Below are 20,072 nucleotides of genomic sequence, written 5' to 3' on the forward strand. Positions count from 1 at the left end.
GCACTACATATGGAACACACCTGTGCCTGGGTCAACTCTTCAGGGGAAGGAATGTAGCAGTACATAACTTGTAAGAAAACAAATATGGGTAATTGAATTGAGCATAGTTACCTTAGTCAGAGACCAACGCGTAATGGTTAGTGTGGTCATATTGTGTTTTTGGTTAGTCACATCAGAGTTTGGTTTCATTTGATCCTTTAGACTAGAGGCTAATCAAGATTCATGTTAATGTTGCATTGTGTGATTATCTCCAGACCTGAAGACAATGTCGGAGCGTCTGAAGAGCAGGTACTACACCACGCGGAAGCTCTTCATGGCCGACATGCAGCGCATCTTCACCAACTGTCGAGAGTACAACCCTCCAGAGAGCCAGTACTACAAGTGTGCCAACCTGCTAGAGAAGGTCTTCTACACCAAGATCAAGGAGGCAGGCCTCATTGAGAAGTGAAGGGATGGGAGGGGCTTCAAGGGAGATGGGATGGGCTTAAAGGGAGAGTGTGGTTTAGTTCTAATGATTTTCAAAAGGTTTTTATTGTCTTAGTCTTTATTTTTCTACTCTTGTCAACTAGAAAAACAGTAGGACCGGCTATATGGAGTAGGAAGGAGGGTTTTAGGTTCATTGGAATACTCAATCTCTGCTGTTCTATCACTCTTCTCTCCATCCTTGTCATACTGCCTCCTCTGTCTTTTACTGTGTTTTATCAGTCTCTGCTTCTTCCTTGCTCCACCTTGTCTTTGTTGACTCAGGAAAACAGATGTCATGTAGAAACTCCACCTGTACAGCTAACCTAACCCTACATCTGTTCAGAGTCCGACATCTGTTCAGAGTCCGACATCTGTTCAGAGTCCGACATCTGTTCAGAGTCCGACATCTGTTCAGAGTCCGACATCTGTTCAGAGTCCGAACATCTGTTCAGAGTCCGACATCTGTTCAGGGTCCTACATCTGTTCAGAGTCCTACTGCATGTAGACGTCACATCTGTGAACAACTGGACTGCCTGGGAGAAACGGGGAGGGATAGTCAGCCAGTCAATTACTCAGCCATTCAGTCTGTCCGTCTCCAGATTGGTCTTACTGGGTCGTAATGGTGTAGGGTGAAGTTGCCACTAGACACTGATCTTGGGTCAGTTTTGCATTTTCCCTACTAATGGTAACAGTTATGATTGTGGGATGGGAAGCTGATCCTTGATCTGTACCTAGGGGAAACCTCTCCTCAGGAGTCATAGTAATCAGTAATTAGTTTTAATGTGTATGTGTGTGTTACCTAACGCGCGTGTGAGTGTACACATGAGGTCTGTGTCTCAGAATGTATGAGGTCAAAGTTTCTATGTATGTTATTAGAGTTCATCCTGCCAAAAAAAGGAAAATTATATTTCAAATCCGTATGTATACATTAAGTAATTCAAGAGGTTAAACCTCTTGAATTATTTAATATATATTTTCAATGTACTGTATATAAGTTACCCGTCTTGCTTGTCCATGTAAAAAGTCTCATAAGGCAAAAGGTGACCATGAAAAAGCACTTATTTATTTTTCAAGCAACTATTCAGCACCACATGGTGAATAAGAACATTTTTGTTTTCCATCGAGCTGTTTTGTGTTTTTAGGGAAATGCACGCTATGGCTAATTTAACCATGTATAGTTCATCCTTATTTATGTGCTATAATTTAAAGGAATAATGCTTAACAAAAGGTCTTAATTTATTTTGCCTAATTATTTCTGTCTAGCAAATGGAGATTGCAGTACTATCTTGTTTTTCTGTTTTGTATAAAGATGTTTGTACTTTTTAAACTATAGGATAAATCTGGATTTTGTGATATGTCTGGAGGAGTTATTACATGGCCTTTGTACTATTGCTTTTAATGCCGTAGTTATAACCGATTTTATAGACTAATTAAAATAGAAGTGAAAATAATGGATTGGAGTTGTTTTTGCTGCTGCAAATTACACTGACTGAGAAGTTCAGATCTTTGCAAATCTATGTAGAGCAAAAGCCCTGTTTGTACATGGCACTAACATGCTCCTGTCGTTTCCATATTCTAATTGAGCCCACACGTTTAGACCGGTGTAGATGAGTAAAATAACTGATTGTGATCAGATCTTCCTGACCACCTCTGGAGCTGGGAAGAGCTTAGTGACAATTTGTTTGCAAGGGGTGTAGGTTGGAGGTGAATGGAGGGGGTTAAAAACAGGTTGTGACACATGGTTGCCAGTTCAAATCCCAGTGCAGCTTTTGTTATCCAACCTTAGCCAACATACTTTAACGAATCACACCTCAAATCTACTGACATTCTAAATGATTGAACAGCATGGCACTTCTAGTGTCAGGTTTGTTGGTTTGATTCCAGGGGCCACCGATACGTAAAATGTATGCATTCATGACAATAAGGGTTCTATTCAATCCATATGACGGAAGCTCGGCGTTACAAAGTGATTGAAATATAAAGGCAATGTTCCTTGCATTCATCTTGCGTATTTCGGCTCAATTGCAAATGACCTTTACCTCTATCACGCAACATTGATACAAATGCAGTGCCATCCCCCTACTGGCCTGATGACCTTTCTATACACTTGCCTTTCAAAAGGTAGTACGAATTTCAAAAGCCATTGAGTTAGACTTTTGTCACTTGAAAACCCACAAAAATGGTCAGAGGATGGTGGGAGGAGCTATAGGACGGGCTCATTGTAATGGCATGTATGGAAAGGTATCAAACACATGGAAACCCCGTTTCATTCCATTACAGCTATTCCATTCAGCTCCCACCATTCTCCTATGATACGACAGGAACTCTGGAACGTAGAAATCCACATCCTTACAACAGACCTGTTCACATTCCGTTTGTAGAACTCATGTACAACGCACTTGTCACTATGGTTGTGACGTGTGACAGAATTTTCATGCAATCTCTCTTGTATCACGACCATTAAGTCAAAGTGTTGTATAACCTGAGTGTGTACGGGACAATAAACACTCAGCTGAATAGGGATTATGGACTGAAAGTTTATTATTATAAAATCAAAACATGTTACACATGAAAACAGGGCCATGTAGAGAATACATATTCAAAGATCTTGAAAAGGCAAGCTAAATATACACTATTTACAACAGCCAAATGAAAACAACCATAGGTGAAGGTACATGTTGTGGTTGACGTCTTCTCAAACAGAATATTTATCTGATGTTGCCCTCTACAGGTGGCTAACAATCCATACAGTCATCGAGATAGAGAACACATTTTTTGGGTGATTTGATTGAATGTCACCAATGCCCATGATGATTTGGCCAAATTCAGCATACGGTGAACAACAAAGAATCGACAATTAAAGCTGTTCTCCATTTCATTGGACAAAAACAACTAACATGTGGGACACAGACTTAAGTATTCACAACAAAAAATCCTCTCAAACTAATATGAATGGGTAAAACGTGTGTTCAATGTGAAGACATGTCAGCGACATCCCACAAATGACTCGTTGTATTTCTCCAACGACAGCCGAGTCTTCATGGACTTCCTGGGTTTCTGTTTGAAGATGGGAGAGAGGAGGAACTTGGTGTCTGTGAACTTGTCTCCACGTCTCAGTTTTCTGCAGGACAGGAAATAAGAGAGAGATAAGAGATGGTGGTAAAGAGAGAGATTCTCTTCAAAAATGACTGGCATGAGCAACACTGGGGCATTACAGAAATAATAGGTTATTTAGCTGTTTACATGTTGTGTACTGCTGCTTTCACTCGTTGTTCATTGAAATTAATGGGAGAGAGTTACGCTCTGTAAGAGTTACGTGTTGTCATTTTCAAAAAACATTTGAGCAGTAAACCAAGAAAGAAACCCACACATTTCAAAAATTCCCTTGGAATTCCCCTTTCACTTTTAATACTCACGCGTGCAGCGATGGCTCTTTGTAGTCCACTGTCATCGTGGACCGCCTCTTGCGGCCGGGGACAAGGGTGGAACATCGGTCTGAAGGGCGGGAGCTCTTTAAAGAGAACTTCCGATAGGCTGCAGGGGTAAGATTGGTCACATCACTCAGAGTGAAGCTCCGCCCAGTTCTGACACTAAGCCCACCTGTGGTGCGAGGACAAAGTGAATTGTCAGCGCAGAAACGTTGGGGGGAAACTATAATGTTTCGGTAGATATTGACAGCAGTGGACCAGTGTTTCAGACAGAGGTGGAGGAATGAGAGAAGAGATATTAAGATACAGCCAAATAGTGTTCAGAGAAGAAGAACACTGCTCATGTTTAACATATACAGTACCAGTCAAAAGTTTGGACACACGTACTCATTCCATGTTTTTTGTTTTTACATTGTAGAATAATAGTGAAGATATCAAAACTATGAAATAACACATATGGAATATTGTAGTAACCAAAAAAAGTGTTAAACAAATCAAGATATATTTTATATTTGAGATTCTTCAAAGTAGCCACACTTTGCCTTGATGACAGCTTTGCACACTTTTGGCATTCTCTCAACTAGCTTCATGAGGTCGTCACCTGGAATGCATTTCAATTAACAGGTGTGACTTGTTAAAAGTTAATTTGTGGACACAACAGTTGTGTTGTGACAAGGTAGGGGTGGTATACAGAAGATGGCCCTATTTGGTAAAAGACCAAGTCCATATTATGGCAAGAACAACTCAAATAAGCAAAGAGAAATGACAGTCCATCATTAGTTTTAGACATGAAGGTCTTATGTTTCTTCAAGTGCAGTTGCAAAAACCATCAAGTGCTATGGTGAAACTGGCTCTCATGAGGACCGCCACAGGAAAGGAAGACCGAGTTACCTCTGCGGCAGAAGATAAGTTCATTAGAGTAGCCAGCCTCAGAAATTGCAGCCCAAATAAATGCTTCAGAGTTCAACTAACAGACACATCTCAACATCAACTGTTCAGAGGAGACTCAGGTGAATCAGGCCTTCATGGTTGAATTGCTGCAAAGAAACCACTACTAAAGGACACCAATAAGAAGAAGAAGAGACTTGCTTGGGCCAAGAAAAGCGAGCAATGGACATTAGACTGGTGGAAATCTGTCCTTTGGTCTGATGAGTCCAAATGTGAGATTTTTGGTTCCAATCGCCATGTCTTTGTGAGATGCAGAGTAGGTGAACGGATGATCTCTACCTGTGTAGTTCCCACCGTGAAGCATGGAGGTGTGATGGTGTGGGGGTGCTTTGCTGGTGACACTGTCAGTGATTTATTTAGAATTTAAGGCACATTTAACCAGCATGGCTACCACAGCATTCTGCAGCGATACACCATCCCATCTGGTTTGCGCTTAGTGGGAATATCATTTGTTTCTCAACAGGACAATGACTCAAAACACACATTCTGTGTAAGTGCTATTTTACCAAGGGGAGTGATGGAATGCTGTATCAGATGACCAGGCCTCCACGATCACCCGACCTCAACCCAATTGAGATGGTTTGGAGCGCAGAGTGAAGGAAAAGTAGCCAACAAGTGCTCAGCATATGTGGGAACTCATTTAAGACTGTTGGAAAAGCATTCCTCATGAAGCTGGTTGAGAGAATGCCAAGAGTGTACAAAGCTGTTATCAAGGCAAAGGGTGGCTACTTTGAAGACTATAAAATAAATCTTGATTTGTTGAACACTTTTTTTTGGATACTACATGATTCCATGTTTTACGTCATAGTTTTGATATCGTCACTATTATTCTACAATGTGCGGCAGGTAGCCTAGCGGTTAGAGCGTTGGGCCAGTAACTGAAAGGTTGCTAGATCGAATCTCTGAGCTGACAAGGTAGAAATCTGTCGTTCTGCCCCTGAACAAGGCAGTTAACCCACTGTTCCTAGGCCGTCATTTTAAATAAGAATGTTATTAACTGACTTGCCTAGTTTAATAAAGATTAAATGAAAAAGAATAATAATAAACTAAAAAGAAAATAGATAAAAATAAACAAATAAATAAAAATAAATGTTGAAAACAGTAAAAATAAAGAAAAACCTTTGAATGAATAGACGTGTCCAAACTTTTAACTGGTACTGTAAGTGTAGTGTGAAAGAATGAGAGGACACTGATTTAGCATCATTCATTAACATGCCCTAAGCAGCTAACTGGGCTGTACCTGTCCTCTTGCATGTTTTGGGGATGTGTGAGACGTGGTTCTGGGGGGTGCTGCAGGTCGGTATCCCAGGAGACTCACAGGAGGAGTCCCTGAAACCAGACAGGACATTGCCGATCCTCATCATCTCCTCCTCCACTCCTGGAGTGACGGGAAGCAGAGCCTCCTCTTTATCTTGTCTGTGGTGCTCTGGAACACAACCACCATCATCATTTACAACTTTTCACTTGTGTCCCAAATGGCACCCTAATCCCTATATACATGTTGAAGTCGGAAGTTTGCATACACCTTAGCCAAATACATTTAAACTCAGTTTTTCACAATTCCTGACATTTAAAACTAGTAAAAATGTCTTAGGTCAGTTAGGATCACCACTTTATTTTAAGAATGTGAAATGTCCGAATAATAGTAAAGAGAATTATTTATTTCAGCTTTTATTACATTCCCAGTGGGTCAGAAGTTTACATACACTCAATTAGTATTTGGTAGCATTGCCTTTAAATTGTTTAACTGGGGTCAAACATGTCGGGTAGCCTTCCACAAGCTTCCCACAATAAATTGGGTTAATTTTGGCCCATTCCTCCTGACAGAGCTGGTGTAACAGAGTCAGGTTTGTAGGCCTCTTTGCTCACACATGCTTTTTCAGTTCTGCCCACACATTTTCTATAGGATTGAGATCAGGTCTTTGTGATGGCCACTCCAATACCTTGACTTTGTTGTCCTTAAGCCATTTTGCCACAACTTTGGAAGCATGCTTGGGGTCATTGTCCATTTGGAAGACCCATTTGCGACCAAGATTTAACTTCCTGACTGATGTCTTGAGATGTTGCTTCAATATATCCACATAATTTTCCTCCCTCATGATGCCATCTATTTTGTGAAGTGCACCAGTCCCTCCTGCAGCAAAACAACATGATGCTGCCACCCCCGTGCTTCATGGTTGGGATGGTGTTCTTCAGCTTGCAAGCATCCCCCTTTTTCCTCCAAACAAAAGAATGGTCATTATGGCCAAACAGTTGTATTTTCATTTCATCAGACCAGACCTTTTCTCCAAAAAGTACGATCTCTGTCCCCATGTGCAGTTGCAAACCGTAGTCTGTATTTTTTTATGGCAGTTTTGCTTCTTCCTTGCCGAGTGGCCTTTCAGGTTATGTCGATATAGGACTCGTTTTACTGTGGCTATAGATACTTTTGTACCTGTTTCCTCCAGCATCTTCACAAGGTCCTTTGCTGTTGTTCTGGGATTGATTTGCACTTTTCGCACCAAAGTACGTTCATCTCTAGGAGACAGAACGCGTCTCCTTCCTGAGCGGTATGATGGCTGTGTGGTCCCATGGTGTTTATACTTGCGTGCTATTGTTTGTACAGATGAACGTGGTACCTTCAGGCGTTTGGAAATTGCTCCCAAGGATGAACCAGACTTGTGGAGGTCTACAATTGTTTTCTGAGGTCTTGGCTGATTTCTTTTGATTTTCCCACTGAGTTTGAAGGTATGCCTTGAAATACATCCACACCTCCAATTGACTCAAATGAGGTCAATTAGCCTATCAGAAGCTTCTAAAGCCATGACATAATTTTCTGGAATTTTCCAAGATGTTTAAAGGCACAGTCAACTTAGTGTATGTACACTTCTGACCCACTGGAATTGTGATACAGTGAATTTTAAGTGAAATAATCTGTCTGTAAACAATTGTTGGAAAAATTACTTGTGTCATGCACAAAGTAGATGTCCTAACCGACTTGCCAAAACTATAGTTTGTTAACAAGACATTTTTGAGTGGTTGAAAAATGAGTTTTAATGACTACAACCTAAGTGTATGTAAACTTCTGACTTAAACTCTATATAGTGCACTACATAGGGAATAAGGTTCCATTTGTGACGACGCCTCAGTCATGGCAATAGACTATCTACCATTCCAAGCATGCCCACTTACCTGGGTGGCCCTCAAGACCCTGATCTTCCATTGGACCAGGACTGTCAACAAAGACACTCCCAGGGGTTTCTGGGAGTTGGAGTTCTGTCTCAGGGACCTCAGCGGGCCCAGCTGTGGGACTGGCCTCTACTCTGGTGACTGGATAGACACAGGTGATAAGCAGCAGATACAACACATAACCTATCTTCCTATAACAGCACGTATAATCTGTACGTTGTTCATTGCTCACCACGTGACAACTGTCGTTTAGGAGGGGGGACGTTCTCCTTGTATCTGGCTGCTTTAAAGGGCCGTCTCCTGCGAGCAGGGGTGGGCTTGGCCTGCTCTGCGTGGCCCTGTGTCTTTCGTACGACACGGCTTTGAGGAACGTAAGGACTACCCTCTGACTCAGACGAGCTGGCCTCCAAGGCAACATCCATGGCAACCACAGACAACGGCTGCATCCAAATCGAGCTCTGTCTCCTTTCTGGTTCCTCCTTGCGTTGTTTGTCAAGGACCACAGGGGTGGGACTGACCTCCATTCTGGATACTAGACACAGGAGATGAACAACTATTTAAACAGACACAATAGCATATCCTCTTCTATATTAGAATATGTGGAAACCTATAGCCCTCATATCTACATCTGTGCCTACTATAATTGTATGTTACCTGCACACAAGTTGAAGATTTACAGCAATGATTCAGAGCAACCATCAAGGTACCTGATTAGTAATTGCAAAGACAGTCATCCTAATTGTCTACGTTAACAGTTAGATGCTCACCATGTAACAACTCTGGTTTGGATGGGGGGCCGTTCTCCTTGTCTGTAGCTGCTTTGGAGGGTTGACCTCTGGCTCTACGAGCGAGGGTGGGCTTGACCTGGTCCTGGGGGCTCCGTCTCCTCCGTTTCTGAGGAACGTAGGGGCTGTCTTCTGACTCAGAAGACGAAGATGAACTGGACTCAGATGATGACAGAGTCCTCTTCGGGTTCTGTTTCTGTCCCCTCTCCACCTCCTGTATGGGTGTGTCTCGGGGGTTATCCTTGGGTCCGCTACTCTTGAAGGGGGTGAGGTGTACCCCGTCCTCGCAGTCGAAGTCAAAAGTGTCATTGAATCCCTGAGATGTGTTGAGGGAGGTGTTGAGAGGTGCAGCGGAGGCCGCCCCGGTTCTGGACCGTGTGGCCGAGCGGTCCCGGCTCTTGGACCGTGCTCTGGGTTTAGAGGTCTCCCAGGGTTTCTTCAGAGGGGGGCGGTCCGGTTTGAGGCCCCTCTCTTGCTTGCGTGCAGCCAGTTCGAGTTTAGGCCGCGGTAGATGGGCCTGTTTCACTTTGTTCCGGGGTTGCTGCTGTTGATTTGCTGGTTTAGCCGGGGGCTCTGGGGTGAAGTGCTGTTGGAACTCCTCTGAGCCAATCGGATTGCCTCTCTCCATCTTTACTTCCTCTATGTGGTTCTGGCCTCTCCTGGCGTTTAGAACCAGGCTCTCCACTACGACCTCAGTCTCTTTCTGTATGAGAGGTTCTGGAGGGGCGCTGTGGTTCTGCTCATAGAACGAGGAACGGCGCCCTTTCCGCACACGCTCAGATCGCCTCCCTCTGCCTTCCACCCGGCGACGTCTCACACCCACTGTCTTTGGCAACTCCACTTGCCCGTCACTTTCGCTTTGTCCCGCCCCTTTAGGAAACTGAGGCTCTGAGGGAGGAGAATGGATCTCTTTGTCAACGACATGGATGGTTCATTAAAAGTGACACATCCTAACAGACGTGCACATTGTTGTCGTGATTTTCTGTCTAATTATCCAAAGTAACGTCACAATTCTGGAGTGAAAGCCCTAACAGTTCAAATCTGTTAGAATGGTTTGTCTGGTAAATGTCATTTCATATACCTGAGCTGATTGGTGAGAGTGGGGCTTCGTCCTTCACAGGATCTTCCAGAGCAGCTCGGCTTTGAATTCTCCTGCACAAAAGGAACAAAAAGGGAAAAGTTTGACATTTCAGGGAGGAATTGATGACATTCACAAGGTGACAGGAGATGGGATGAAGCACACTGGACATTAAACAGTGGCTCTTTGAATGTGAGAAATATGATGCATTCAGTTGATATGATATTTGAATAGCTCACCTGGAGGTGTCCACTGGCTTTGGTGGTTCAGCAAGGAGCTGTGCAGGTCCAGTCTAAGCCACACGCACACACACACACAAAGGGAAGTGAACAACTTTCTGTGATGAAAAGCACCCATAGCAGTTACTCAGTTTGACCCAATCAGTCATTCAGGCAGCTTCATACCTGTACATTACTGGCCTGAGCCTCCTGATCTTTCAGCCTCTTCTTGAGCATGAGGAGGTGGAGGAAGAGGGCCTGCTGCTCCCTCTTCATCTGTAGGATGATACCGTTGGCCTGCCTCACCTTTTCTTTCTCGGCCTGCAGGGCCAGAGCCAGGGCTTTGTTATTGATCTGCACGTTCTTCAGGATAATTGGCTTCACGTTGCCCGCTGTAAAGAGAAGAGGGCGCTAGCTGAGATAGACTCCTCTTCAAAGGGTAACCACCATATGAGTTGTGAAATTACTATAGTAGCTAGCTAGATAACTAGTAGGTATAGCTACGTCCAATTGACCAGATTTTAGGTTAACTACCATGATGCTTAAGTTTACATTACCATCTTCAACATGATACTGGTTGGCATATTATGTGAACCGTATTACCACTGGTTCTGTTGATCCTTTTGGACCGTCCCCTGTTGGCTGCAGAGGCGCTTGCCAGGCGTTTGTTCCTCTTCTCAATCATCTTTTCCTTGATGTCATTCAGGCTTTGCTGGAAAGACTTCTTCTGTCCCCGTTCCCTCGCCATGGTTGTACGTAACTGGCAGAACACAAGAGAGTATGACATGTCTAAGGTGTCTACGTTAGAACCCGTCCTCAGGGTTGAATGTTGTTGTTGATCTGCTACGCTAGCAACTCCGCTAGCAGCGTCTCCATTGCTAATACATGGAATAAACTGCGTAATATCACATATACCGACGTTTTAAATGTTGACTTACCTCCTCAGTTATAAACAGTACAGTGAAATGTAACTCAAATCAGTATATTTCACAAGGAATTCTCATAACGTGGTCAAATAACTAGTCACAAATCCGTTCTCTACTGGTTGACTTTCGAATTCTGCGCTGCGAGTGCTGATTGGTGGGAACTGGGACGCGTCATTTCCTATCATCTGAAATGCATAACTTTACTTTTCCACTAGGTGGCACCAAAGCCATGTTTCTCTCTCGCTCTCCCTCTATACTCTTTCAATTTCTCCACAGTATATTTGTGGGTGCGTGTGCCTGAATGCATGCGTGTGCCTGAATGCATGCGTGTGCCTGAATGCATGCGTGTGCCTGGATGCATGCGTGTGCCTGAATGCATGCGTGTGGCTGAATGCATGCGTTTGTATACAGGAAGAAGGAAAAATAAAAATAACTGATGGAAAATATTTACCAAGGACAGAAAAACCTACAATGGCCCAAATACAGTATAATACTGTTTTGACAGATCATTTCAGAGCACCACAATGATTATTTAAAAGTCGACATTGGTAATTGCCTGTTGGAATAATAATGATAAGTGAGTTTGAATAGTGAAAGGTAATGAGTTGACAGGGGCTGGATGAAGTTGATTGTTATGATTCTCAGTATAAATCCATCAATAAATAATATGTAATTATGTTATTTACTTATTTGATATTCATCAAGTTTTTGGTTGAATATTCTGACTTATTCCAGCCCACCAGAATTAGTGGATCAAGAACCCCAAGCAGGTCATGTGGACAGACCATAAACTTACATTTGACAATGTAAATCTTTGACAAAGACGAAATCTCTCTCTCTCTCTCTCTCTCTCTCTCTCTCTCTCTCTCTCTCTCTCTCTCTCTCCTCAATTTTCAATTTAAGGGCTTTATTGGCATGGGAAAAATATGGTAACATTGCCAAAGCAAGTGAAGTAGATAATGAACAAAAGTGAAATAAACAATACAAATTAACAGCAAACGTTTCACTAACAGAAGTTCCAAAAGAATAAAGTCATTTTAAATGTCATATTATATCTATATACAGTGTTGTAATAATGTGCAAATAGTTAAAGTACAAAAGGGAAAATAAATTAACATAAATTTGTTCTTCACTGATTGCCCTTTTCTTGTGGCAACAGGTCACAAATCTGTGGTATTTCACCCAGTAGATATGGGAGTTTATCAAAATTGGGTTTGTTTTGGAATTCTGTGTGGATCTGTGGGAAATATGTGTCTCTAATATTTCCCACCCCCCAGTTAATATGGTCATACATTTGCCAGGAGGTTAGGAAGTTTCCACCTCATTTTGTGGGCAGTGTGCACATAGCCTGTCTTCTCTTGAGAGCCAGGTCTGCCTACGGCGGCCTTTCTCAATAGCAAGGCTATGCTCACTGAGTCTGTACATAGTCAAATCTTTCCTTAAGTTTTGGTCAGTCACAGTGGTCAGGTATTATCCCACTGTGTACCAAATAGCATTCTAGTTTGCTCTGTTTTTTTGTTAGTTAAGTAATTATCTTTTTGTTTTCTCGCGATTTGGTTGGGTCTAATCTCTCTCTCTCTCTCTCTCTCTCTCTCTCTCTCTCTCTCTCTCTCTCTCTCTCTCTCTCTCTTTGTCCCCATGTTCCGCCCATCTCTCTCCCCTTTCCCTCTCTCATCGCTCTGTTTCCCTCTCTCCAACCCTCTCTCCATCTCTCTCTCCCTCTCCCCCTCCCACTCTCCATCTCTCTCTGCTCCCCTGTTCCGTTGTTCTGTTCTCTCTCTGCTCCCAGTGCTGTAAATGGTAATTCCTTACTGCTCGTGTTCTGCTCAATAAACCTTCCAGAAATAATACTTTCAATGAAATACCAAGTCGTGATCTCATTTACTTTCCTCTGAATGAGTCAAATGGAGCAATTGTATCTTGACACACAGAGAAACACTCCTTTTCTGTATGGCAGCAGGGAACCTAAACAGGAACCTCTGGTGAGTCAGGAGGAGCTCGGCATCAGTCAGGTCCAAGTAAATGCCAAAGACATTGAAAGGACTGACAAGAGAGTGGTTCAATGCTAGGGTGGGTTAGAAATAAAGGTGTTGTAAGGGATACACTTCCCTGCCAGTTTCACAATGACCTCAGTCAGCGCTCACAAAGCTGTGTAGCATCCAGAGATGCATGTTCTAGGCTACAAGTCGGATGTCTGCCTCACAGATTTTCACTGATAATGCTGCACTTAAGGTATATTGTGGTGCAAGGGAGAGAAGGCAATGCTCTGTGGACATCGAATGTGCATGGATATGAATGTTCACCACATTGGGCAACAGGGACTCCACGTACTGTAACAACTTTCACAACATTGTGTCTCTTCACAGATCATACATTATCTTCATGACATTGCTTAACCACCATTTACACAATAAACTCACAACACAACCAACGGTACCCATTCCGTTAGACATCAGCAGAGGAGACATTGCTGTAATTTTCCGGAAAGGCCATGTAAATGATATGGTTGCCACATTCACTGTCACAACGGGAGACCACATTCACTTTCACAGCGGGAGACCACATTAACTGTCACAGCGAGAGGCCACATTCACTGTCACAGGGAGAGACCACATTCACTGTCACAGCGGGAGACCACATTCACTGTCACAGCGGGAGACCACATTCACTGTCACAGGGGGAGACCACATTCACTGTCACAGCGAGAGACCACATTCACTGTCACAGGGGGAGACCACATTCACTGTCACAGCGGGAGACCACATTCACTGTCACAGGGGGAGACCACATTCACTGTCACAGCGGGAGACCACATTCACTGTCACAGCGGGAGACCACATTCACTGTCACAGGGGGAGACCACATTCACTGTCACAGCGAGAGACCACATTCACTGTCACAGCGGGAGACCACATTCACTGTCACAGCGGGAGACCACATTCACTGTCACAGGGGGAGACCACATTCACTGTCACAGCGGGAGACCACATTCACTGTCACAGCGGGAGACCACATTCAGTGTCACAGCGGGAGACCACATTCACTGTCACAGCGGGAGACCACATTCACTGTCACAGCGGGAGACCACATTCACTGTCACAGGGGGAGACCACATTCACTGTCACAGCGGGAGACCACATTCACTGTCACATGGGTCCGGGTCTGGGTATGCAGCTGTGTTTACTGCTATCAGTCTTCTCCTCAATGCCACTCCTGATTATTATAATGACAGTTGACTGGAGATGTTGATTATCATAAAAACAGAGGAGAGGAGTAAACAAACTGATTGATTGGCCCTGCCTGAATGACTGACTGACTGAAGACTGGTTGACTGGCTGACTGAGTGACTGACTGACTGGCTGACTGGTTGACTGACTGACTGGTTGACTGACTGACTGACTGGTTGACTGACTGACTGACTGACTGGTTGACTGACTGGCTGACTGGTTGACTGACTGACTGACTGGTTGACTGACTGACTGGTTGACTGACTGACGTGAGCGAGTTCTGACATGGTGTTTCACACATCAGAGAGTGGAAACAATCAATCAGTCGATCCATCCATCCATCCATCCATCCATCCATCCATCCATCCATCACTGTTTAGTAGAAGACAACACCAATGAAGACAAGTCATAACACCAGACAGGTCCATCTCAGAAAAGTCTAGCCAGTGATCAGGCCAGTTTGGAGCTCTCCCTCCCACCAGATGAAATTCATTAGCTGTAATCTCTGCTCTCCCTCCCAAGGGCAAAAAACGTAACACAACATTTAATGTGGAAAATGTGGAGAGCCAAGCACAACATTTCTGATAGTTAAATCATAACACAGGGAGAGCATACAGCCCCAAAGCAAACACTTAAAGAGAAACAACCCAGAAAATCTGGGATTATGGTTTGTTTAATGGAGTCCATTTGAGACAGACGCCTTTCTCTAACACTGTTGAGGTGAGCTGTCTGTTGCTCCTTTATACGGAAGAACAATGTTCAATCTGACATCACTGCATCACAAAAACATTGCTTTACTGACATCATAATAAAGCAACACTAACAATGTAACATTATAAAAAGAGGCTCTGTAACCTAATCTCAGAGCTACAGTATCAACATTTTGAAATAATTGTGACATCATACATGGCTAGACCCTTTTTCTAGCAGCATTGTGACAAAACAACATCATCATTGTTACATTATATATGCATGCCATGGCTACACCAACCTTACAACATCCTTATGACATCACATCAGTGCTACACCAACCTTACAACACCATTGTGACATCATATCAGTGCTACACCAACCTTACAACACCATTGTGACATCATATCAGTGCTACACCAACCTTACAACACCATTGTGACATCATATCAGTGCTACATCAAAATTACAACACCATTGTGACATCATATCAGCGATCTCTGCCTCATTGCCTGCAACCGTAATGGGTCTGCGGTCAAATGATCTCCACTCATCACTGTCAAACGCTCCCTGAAACACTTCAGCGAGCAGGCCTTTCTAATCGACCTGGCCCGGGTATCCTGGAAGGATATCGACCTCATCCCATCAGTAGAAGATGCCTGGTTATTTTTTTTAAATGCCTTCCTCACCATCTAAAATAAGCATGCCCCATTCAAGAAATGTAGAACCAGGAACAGATATAGCCCCTGGTTCTCTCCAGACCTGACTGCCCTAAACCAACACAAAAACATCCTGTGGCGTTTTGCATTAGCATCGAACAGCCCCCGTGAAATGCAACTTTTTAAGGAAATTAGAAACCAATATACACATGCAGTTAGAAAAGCCAAGGCTAGCTTTTTCAAGCAGAAATTTGCTTCCTGCAACACAAACTCAAAAAAGTTCTGGGACATTGTAAAGTCCATGGAGAATAAGAGCACCTCCTCCCAGCTGCCCACTGTACTGAGGATAGGAAACTCTGTCACCACCGATAAATCCACTATAATTGAGAATTTCAATAAGCATTTTACTACGGCTGGCCATGCTTTCCACCTGACCACCCCGACCCCGGTCAACAGCACTGCACCCCCCACAGCAACTCGCCCAAGCCTTCCCCATTTCTCCTTCTCTCAAATCCAGTCAGCTGATGTTCTGAAAGAGCTGCAAAATCTGGACCCCCACAAATCAGCCGGGCTAGATAATCTGGACCCTTTCTTTCTAAAATGATCTGCCGAAATTGTTGCAACCCCTATTACTAGCCTGTTCAACCTCTCTTTCGTGTCGTCTGAGATTCCCAAAGATTGAAAAGCAGCTGCGGTCATCCCCCTCTTCAAAGGGGGGGACACTCTTGACCCAAACTGCTACAGACCTATATCTATCCTACCCTGCCTTTCTAAGGTCTTCAAAAGCCAAGTTAACAAACAGATCACCAACCATTTCGAATCCCACCGCACCTTCTCCGCTATGCAATCTGGTTTCAGAGCTGGTCATGGGTGTACCTCAGCCACGCTCAAGGTCCTAAACGATATCTTAACCGCCATCGATAAGAAACAGTGCTGTGCAGCCGTATTCATTGACCTGGCCAAGGCTTTCGACTCTGTCAATCCCTACATCCTCATCGGCAGACTCAACAGCCTTGGTTTCTCAAATGATTGCCTCGACTGGTTCACCAACTACTTCTCCGACAGAGTTCAGTGTGTCAAATCTGAGGGCCTGTTGTCCGGGCCTCTGGCAGTCTCTATGGGGGTGCCACAGGGTTCAATTCTTGGGCCAACTCTCTTCTCTGTATACATCAATGATGTCACTCTTGCTGCTGGTGAGTCTCTGATCCACCTCTACGCAGACGACACCATTCTGTATACTTCTGGCCCCTCTTTGGACACTGTGTTAACAACCCTCCAGACGAGCTTCAATGCCATACAACTCTCCTTCCGTGGCCTCCAACTGCTCTTAAATACAAGTAAAACTAAATGCATGATCTTCAACCGATCGCTGCCTGCACCTGCCCGCCCGTCCAGCATCACTACTCTGGACGGTTCTGACTTAGAATATGTGGACAACTACAAATACCTAGGTGTCTGGTTAGACTGTAAACTCTTCTTCCAGACTCACATCAAACATCTCCAATCCAAAGTTAAATCTAGAATTGGCTTCCTATTTCACAACAAAGCATCCTTTACTCATGCTGCCAAACATACCCTCGTAAAACTGACCATCTTACCGATCCTCGACTTTGGCGATGTAATTTACAAAATAGCCTCCAACACCCTACTCAACAAACTGGATGCAGTCTATCACAGTGCCATCCGTTTTGTCACCAAAGCCCCATATACTACCCACCACTGCGACCTGTACGCTCTCGTTGGCTGGCCCTCGCTTCAAACTCGTCGCCAAACCCACTGGCTCCAGGTCATCTACAAGACCCTGCTAGGTAAAGTTCCGCCTTATCTCTGCTCGCTGGTCACCATAGCAGCACCTACCTGTAGCACGCGTTCCAGCAGGTATATCTCACTTGTCACCCCCAAAGCCAGTTCCTCCTTCGGCCGCCTCTCCTTCCAGTTCTCTGCTGCCAATGACTGGAACGAACTACAAAAATATCTGAAACTGGAAACACTTATCTCCCTCACTAGCTTTAAGCACCAGCTGTCAGAGCAGCTCACAGATCACTGCACCTGTACATAGCCCATCTATAAATAGCCCAAACAACTACCTCTTCCCCTATTGTATTTATTTATTTATTTTGCTCCTTTGCACAACCATTATTTCTACTTTGCACACTCATCTACTGTCAAATCTACCATTCCAGTGTTTTAATTGCTATATTGTATTTACTTCGCCACTATGGCCTATTTATTGCCTTTACCTCCCTTATCTCACATTTGCTCACATTGTATATAGACTTATTCTTCTACTGTATTATTGACTGTATGTTTCTTTTACTCCATGTGCAACTCTGTGTTGTTATATGTGTCAAACTGCTTTGCTTTATCTTGGCCAGGTCGCAGTTGTAACTGAAAACTTGTTCTCAACTTGCCTACCTGGTTAAATAAACGTGAAATATTTTATTTTTTAAAATAAAATAGCAGTGCTACACCAACCTTATAACATCAATCATATCAAATCAAATCAAATTTCATTTGTCACATGCGCTGAATTGTAGTTGTAGACCTTACAGTGAAATGCTTACTTACAAGCCCTTATCCAACAATGCAATTTTAAGAAAATACAAAAAAATCAACATAAGAGATAAGAATAACAAATAATTAAAGAGCAGCAGTAAATAACAATAGTAGGGCTATATATAGCAGGTACCGGTACAGAGTCAATGTGTGGGGGCACCAGTGTCGAGATAATTGAGGTAATATGTACATGTAGGTAGAGTTATTAAAGTGACTATGCATAGATAATAACAAAGAGTAGCAGCAGCGTAGAAGGGGGGGCAATGCAAAAAGTCTGGGTAACCATTTGATTAGCTGTTCAGGAGTCTTATGGCTTGGGGGAAGAAGCTGTTTAGAAGCCTCTTGGACCAAGACTTGGCGCTCCGGCCTTGCTTGCCTTGCGGTAGCAGAGAGAACAGTCTGTGACTAGGGGGGCTGGAGTCTTTAGGGCCTTCCTCTGACACCACCTGGTATAGAGGTCCTGGATGGCTGGAAGCTTGGCCCCGGTGATGTACTGGGCCGTACGCACTACCCTCTGTAGTGCCTTGCGGTCGGAGGCCGAGCAGTTGCCATACCAGGCAGTGATGCAACCAGTCAGGATGCTCTCGATGGTGCAGCTGTAGAACCTTTTGAGGATCTCAAGACCCATGCCAAATCTTTTCAGTCTCCTGAGGGGGAATAGGTTTTGTTGTGCCCTCTTCACGACTGTCTTGGTGTGCTTGGACCATGTTAGTTTGTTGCTGATGTGGACACCAAGGAACTTGAAGCTCTCAACCTGCTCCACTGCAGCCTTGTCGATGAGAATAGGGGCGTGCTCTAGAGGTCGGCATGGCCGATTAATTAGGGCCGATTTCAAGTTTTCATAACAATCGGTAATCAGCCTTTTTGGACGCCGATTATGGCCGATTACATTGCAATCCACGAGTAGACTGCGTGGCAGGCTGACCACCTTTTACACGAGTGCAGAATCAAAAGGACCTTGTGGCTGCAAGGAGCCAAGGTAAGTTGCTAGCTAGCATTAAACTTATCGTATAAAAAAACTATCAATCTCCACATAATCACTAGTTAACTACACACGGTTGATGATATTACTAGGTTAACTAGCTCGTTCTGCATTGCATATAATCAATGCGGTGGCTGTTAATGTATCATCAAATCACAGCCTACTTCAACTTCGCCAAACGGGTGATCATTTAACAAAAGCGCATTCGTGAAAAAAGCACAATCGTTGCAATGTCACTAACCATAAACAATCATGCCTTTCTTAAAATCAATACACAAGTATTAAACCTGCATATGCAGTTAAAATAAATGTATGTTAGCAGGCAATATTAACTAGGGAAATTGTGTCACTTCTCTTGCGTTCTGTCCAAGCAGAGTCAGGGTATATGCAGCAGTTTGGGCCGCCTTGCTCGTTGAGAACTGTGTGAAGACCATTTCTTCCTAACAAAGACCGTAATTAATTTGCCAGAATTTTACATAATTATGACATAACATTGAAGGTTGTGCAATGTAACAGCAATATTTAGACTTAGGGTTGCCACCCGTTCGATAAAACGGTTCCGTATTTCACTGAAAGAATAAACGTTTTGTTTTCGAAATGATAGTTTCTGGATTTGACCATATTAATGACCAAAGGCTCGTATTTCTGTGTGTTTATTATATTATAATTAAGTATATGATTTGATATTTGATAGAGCAGTCTGACTGAGCGGTGGTAGGCAGCAGCAGGCTCGTCAGCAGGCTTGTAAGCATTCATTCAAACAGCACTTTACTGCGTTTGCCAGCAGATCTTAGCAATGTTTTCATGCACAGCTCTGTTTATGACTTCAAGCCTATCAACTCCCGAGATTAGGCTGGCAATACTAAAGTGCCTATAAGAACATCCAATAATCAAAGGTATATGAAATACAAATGGTATAGAGAGAAATAGTGGGATAATTCC

General features: G+C 43.6%; 2 protein-coding genes across 4 annotated transcripts in view; one reads left to right on the forward strand and one right to left on the reverse strand.

The window, feature by feature from the left end:
- The window catches only part of LOC106588888 (histone acetyltransferase KAT2B), a 16,950-nt gene extending 15,034 nt beyond the window's left edge, over positions 1-1,916 (forward strand). For both annotated transcript variants that reach the window (XM_014178405.2, XM_014178406.2), the window contains exon 18: positions 255-1,916. In XM_014178405.2, coding sequence (XP_014033880.2) covers positions 255-448 — 194 coding nt within the window. In that variant the 3' untranslated portion in view covers positions 449-1,916. The remainder of the gene's footprint in view (positions 1-254) is intronic.
- Positions 1,917-2,982: 1,066 nt separating this feature from the next.
- sgo1 (shugoshin 1) lies at positions 2,983-11,180 on the reverse strand. Of its 2 annotated transcripts, none has more exons than XM_014178409.2 (11): positions 11,029-11,180; positions 10,694-10,850; positions 10,277-10,482; positions 10,112-10,164; positions 9,876-9,946; positions 8,777-9,682; positions 8,242-8,541; positions 8,013-8,150; positions 6,082-6,267; positions 3,882-3,999; positions 2,983-3,586 (listed from the first exon to the last, which is right to left on the reverse strand). In XM_014178409.2, exons 2-11 carry the CDS (start codon positions 10,836-10,838, stop codon positions 3,451-3,453), a joined length of 2,259 nt encoding a protein of 752 aa, XP_014033884.2. In that variant the 5' UTR covers positions 10,839-10,850; positions 11,029-11,180; the 3' UTR covers positions 2,983-3,450. The 2 variants fall into 2 exon arrangements, with proteins under 2 accessions (XP_014033884.2, XP_014033882.2); XM_014178407.2 differs by having other exon boundaries at positions 3,882-4,065.
- Between the last annotated feature and the right edge of the window lie 8,892 nt (positions 11,181-20,072).

This window comes from Salmo salar, chromosome ssa27 (genome assembly GCF_905237065.1).
Source record: "Salmo salar chromosome ssa27, Ssal_v3.1, whole genome shotgun sequence".
Lineage (NCBI taxonomy): Eukaryota > Metazoa > Chordata > Actinopteri > Salmoniformes > Salmonidae > Salmo > Salmo salar.

Bases quoted from the DNA above. Each gene is read 5' to 3' on its own strand.
- sgo1 (XM_014178407.2), bottom strand. From the start codon at position 10,838: ATGGCGAGGGAACGGGGACAGAAGAAGTCTTTCCAGCAAAGCCTGAAT. The intron at 10,483-10,693 runs GTAATACGGTTC...TTCTCTTTACAG, and splicing joins AAGGATCAACAGAACCAGTG to CGGGCAACGTGAAGCCAATT. The intron at 4,066-6,081 runs GTACAGCCCAGT...CTCGCACCACAG, and splicing joins CAAAACATGCAAGAGGACAG to GTGGGCTTAGTGTCAGAACT.